Raw genomic sequence first — 5,000 nt, forward strand, 5'->3', positions numbered from 1 at the left:
CAAACTACAATCTACGGAGAACTTTATTGACGCTATTAAGACAGTACAGATACCTGACGACTACAAACTTGTGTCTTTTGATGTGAAATCACGTTCACCAGTATTCCACTTCAATTGGCATTACAGTGTACCGAGACCGCTATACAACAATCTACTGTTAAACTACCGTTACCTACAGAAGACATCATGGACTTACTGAACCTTTGCCTTACATCGACTTACTTTCAGTACAACGGTAAACACTACAAACAGTTGCATGGAACAGCAATGGGGTCGCCTATTTCTGTTGTTGTCGCAGAAATTGTGATGCAACACGTGGAGGAACGCGCCCTTGCAACTTGCCGACAAACGATACCGCTTTGGTTACGCTACGTTGACGACATCTTTACCGCCGTTCACAAAGACGAAATTGACGATTTTCACGACCACCTAAACGAACAGAACGCCGACATCCAGTTTACTAAAGAGATCGAAGAAAATGGAAAACTTCCTTTTCTAGACTGTTTGGTAGGCCGCGACAACAACGAACTACGAACGACAGTGTACAGAAAACCGACGCATACCGACAGATTACTTGACGAATCATCCTACAACCCGACTTCACACAAAGCCACGACTATAAAGACTTTGACGAGACGAGCGCAACTAGTTTGTGACACACCGGACAGCTTACGTGACGAAAACAGATACCTTGAACGTGTTTTTCACAAAAACAACTACAACGCTGACTTTATTAGACGAAACATTTACCGACCTACTGAAGCTGACGCTACGAACAGAAACCCTAAACCTGTTACTACAGTGACTACACCTTACATTAAGGGCACTTCTGAGACCATCTCATGGATCCTACAGCCCTACAACATTCGTGTAGCCCACAAACCTACAACTACGTTACGACACTTACTGACCAACGTGAAAGACAGAGACGAACCTAACGACAGACAGGGAGCAGTTTACCAGATCAAATGCTCCGACTGCCAGGCTTCCTACATTGGTGAGATCGGCAGAAACCTTAACACGAGACTGACCGAACACAAACGAGCCACGAGAAATGGTGATGCCAACAATCACATTGCTGTACATCATCAACTGACAAACCACAACATTGACTGGGACTCTGCTCAGTGCTTAACCTACAGATCTCAGTACTCAGATCTCAGTTGTAGAGGCAACAAAGTTTCTTCTGAATGAAGGTGTGGAGTATGTCTTAACTGAGAGGTTCTGCCAAGATCCTTTAGACGAATACTTTGGAAACCAAAGAAACCTTGGAAGAAGAAATGACAACCCTGACATGAAGATGTTTGGCTACAACAACAACACCATCAGAGTACAACGTGCCGTCTCCTGTCAGTCTGGGAACACGCGTGGGAGGAAAGACAGACACAGATCATGGGTCAATGTTTCAAATGACTCAGTGCCAAAGAGAAAGAAACAATGATTAACTTATACATAAGTCAAATTTATTTTATTTTACGGACAGTGCGGGGAGGAGGGGGGGGGGGGGGCTTTTAGTCCCCACCCCCACTTTTTCTCAAAGATGATGTTTTATTTTGTTTTACTATGAGGTACCAGACCGCCCTACAAACTTGCACATCTGGCCTTCGTTTTCAAGCCCCCAGTGTAAAATAGGCTCTGTCCCTGATATTTTAGATATATATGCATGCTGATTGACCAGCTACTGCTGTTGTCCCTGAACTAAGGTCAGCTAGAGGAAGTTTTATGGCAGTCTTCTATAAGTAAACAAGTATACATTGTTTTATATATAGACATGTATATTTTCTACGTAAATATTTCAAATAGCACATATGAGTGTAAATAATTTCTATTTTTAATCAGTTATTGTTTTGGCATCCCTGAAATAATGTTCAGTTCTCTCAAAAATTGATTGAGCATTTTTTGAGATTGCCCACAAACTACCAACCACGATTTAAAGATGAAGTTAACTTCTGGCTTTCAATGGTATTCTGGTCTTCTAATTTGCCAGCCTTAGTTAAAGGGGCACAAGTATAAATGCTTTCTATTTTCTCCTTACTGTGTACTAACATACAAACAGCAACCTTGGTAGACAGTAGTGTAGCAGCATCCCCACCTCCCCCTCCCTGGCCACTTTTTCGCAAGGATGACATTTATTTTGTTTTAGTATGAGGTACCAGACCTCCCTACAAACTCTCACACCCGGCCCTCGTTTTCAAGCCCCCCAGTTTAAAATGGGCTTCGTCCCTAATATTTTAAATATACATTGTGACATGTATGCTGATTGACCAGCTACTGGTATTTTTCTATGCAAATATTTCAACTTGCACATACGAATGTAAATAATCTTTATTTTTAGTCATTTATTGTTTTGAAGTATAAGCAAACTTGTGTTAACATTATTTAACAACAAATGCAGCAGTAACTTATTATAAACAAACAAATATGGACATGATTTGGTCAAGGCGTCACAATAAATAAAATTGTTTATTGCATGGTGATTTTCACACTTTAGCTTTGCCTTTGTTGGTCATACTCATAGGAGGCTCTGCTTATGTCCTTACGAAGTGCTTTTGATTTCATTTGTTTCAATCTAATCTTATGTTTCTGGATAATATCTTTTGCAAAAGAAAATGAACGCACTTTGACATACAATTGTATGATGTTGTGCAAAACATCTTTGGCAACACTACTGTTGATTATCAGTTCAGAACTGGATAACATTGAATTGTATACTGAGACAACTTCAACATCATGAACAGATCTTGATATAATACTAGCATAGGCAATATTTTGCATGTTAGTCTTAGAAGTGGCATCCCTGAAATAATGGTCAGTTCTCTCAAAAATTGATTGAACACTTTTTGAAATTGCCCACAAACCACCACGATTTAAAGATGAAGTTAACTTCTGGCTTTCAATGGGATTCTGGTCTTCTAATTTGCCAGCCTTAAGGATGGAGATCGCCTGCTCACTTTCTGATGATTTATCAGCATGCTTGGTATGAAGTTTATGAAGCACATAACCTCCAATATACTGTAGTCCAGCTTTTTCTTCATCTGAAAGTTTAGTTAATAGGACACAAGTATACATGCTTTCAATTTTCTCCTTGCTGTGTGCCAACATACAATCAGCAACCTTGGTAGACAGTAGTATAGCAGCGTTCCTTGATAATCCCTCAAAATGCTTAACTGCATTCAGAGTTATGGTCAAGTAGAAGGAAGAATAAAATCTTTCAGCATTTCCAGACGTTATCAAGCGTTTATATAGGTCTTCAACATCACAGAATCCAGCTGTTACGTCTTGCAGACCGTTGTTGTAGGTGTAGGATCTCAGTTCGTCTCTGATTGATTTTGGATAGATTTTGTTGTCAGCAATTTTGTGTTTAGCTTTTTCAACAATTCTTGAGTAAGCTACAAAAGTTAAATAGCTCTCTTGTCCTCCTTCTTTTTGCTTCTCAACATTTCTCGTATCTTTGTGTTTAACTGTCTTGTGTCGTTTCGGTCCGCTCTTGCTTTTGTATTCCTTGTGGCACAGTTCGCACACAACGTTTTCGAGTTGAACTTTGTTGTAAACAAAAGTAACTTTCAGTTGAGAAATCAGTCAAAACGATACTACAGAGTCTAGTTCTAAGCATAGTTAATGGAAATAAAATAAGAAACCACTTAATAATTACATCGTCAGTACAAGGATTTAGTCATAACACAAGTCGCTACAAAAAAGCAGCACCGATGATACTCGATGATACTCGATCGAGCTGAAAGAAGATGAACGTCAAAGCACAGCGCTTTTCGCTAAATTCTGGGTGGCTAAGAAAGAATCTAATACTTACTTCATCTGCAGCTTCTCTAAACTGTTCATCAAGCTCTTCTTCTTCTTCCCAAATTCCTAAAATAGCGTCAAAATCGTCTCCAATGATAAAGAAATCGTTCGTGTCCGCCATATTGTTTGGGAATGAACGTTTGGCGTTGCACGGTCAATGTCACGTGATGGTGCAATTCAACCCCAAACGCGAAACAAAAGGCCGGCCCTCTGAAGTTTGCCGGGTTTCACAACCAGTCTCCTCCACTAACTATGATCAAGTTAAACAAGTGAATGCTTTTGAAGTATCTTTTTAAGGTTACAGTATACCCTCAGATCGGCAATTTTTTTCAAATTTGAATTTTTGGTTCAAAGTAATGGTCGAAGAGTAATCTCTAATTTCTGAAAACAAAATTGAAAAAAACGTAATATTGGCGGAGAAATGGAGGTTTTACGTTATGGCCGGAAGTAAAAGTTCCCTCTTGATTGACAGCCCTATAACGTGTATGTAATCAACCGACACTACTTTCGCGGGAATATTACCGATATGGATACCACGAGTTGGCTGGCTACTCAGTTAATCAGCATTGTTAATCCAAGCATTTTTCGTATTAGATGTAATTCTATTACGTTATAAGTAAACATGGACCACGGAAAACTCCGTTGACCAGTTCGAAAAGCGAAGAATGAATGAAAATACATCAATGAGTGAAGAAGCGAAAGTTGGCCTCGCGGATGAAGCTACGGATGTATCAAGCGGGCAAAAAGATCGAGTCAAGAGAAGAGAAAGGTTGTGTAAAATTTGGGAACTCGACAGCGATAACAGCGATGTTAACAGTGACTCTTTTGTTGAGTTCGATACCGATGAATCGTCCAACTCATTGAGATCCATTGGAATATTATCCATGCACATTTGCTCTGCCGCGCTTTCTTTAGTTTGTTCTCGTCGCCCAGCTACTCTAGCGTTCGTATCCTTTTTCGTCTTCCCCAATTTGCCAAACCAGCTTCAAGAAAAACCCAGTTGCAGAAAAATTATCTCTCCGCCTTGAGTGCATTGCGAAACGCAAGGGTTTTTTGGAGATTCACCCGTGAATTTCACCGCCAGTTAATGGTAGTAAATTTTCCAAGCGCTGATTGGCTCAGTGATCTGAGAACCCAGTTGAAGGCGTTTGTGGGCGGAGTTTGTTTGCGAAGCGAGATATTTTTCTCAGCGCTGTTTTCTC

The 5,000-nt window shown here is 40.1% G+C and overlaps 1 protein-coding gene across 1 annotated transcript; it reads right to left on the reverse strand.

Annotated features, from left to right (window-relative positions):
- Positions 1-2,487: 2,487 nt before the first annotated feature.
- On the reverse strand, positions 2,488-4,145 carry LOC145503070 (uncharacterized). Its single transcript, XM_081482493.1, has 2 exons — positions 3,805-4,145; positions 2,488-3,539 (listed from the first exon to the last, which is right to left on the reverse strand). The coding sequence occupies exons 1-2, from the start codon at positions 3,917-3,919 to the stop codon at positions 2,488-2,490; spliced, it is 1,167 nt and encodes a 388-aa protein (XP_081338619.1). The 5' UTR covers positions 3,920-4,145.
- Between the last annotated feature and the right edge of the window lie 855 nt (positions 4,146-5,000).

The sequence above is a fragment of the Orbicella franksi genome, chromosome 11, assembly GCF_964199315.1.
Source record: "Orbicella franksi chromosome 11, jaOrbFran1.1, whole genome shotgun sequence".
NCBI classification, from domain to species: domain Eukaryota; kingdom Metazoa; phylum Cnidaria; class Anthozoa; order Scleractinia; family Merulinidae; genus Orbicella; species Orbicella franksi.

Bases quoted from the DNA above. Each gene is read 5' to 3' on its own strand.
- LOC145503070 (XM_081482493.1), bottom strand. From the start codon at position 3,919: ATGGCGGACACGAACGATTTCTTTATCATTGGAGACGATTTTGACGCT. The intron at 3,540-3,804 runs GTATTAGATTCT...TTTACAACAAAG, and splicing joins AGAAGCTGCAGATGAAGTAA to TTCAACTCGAAAACGTTGTG.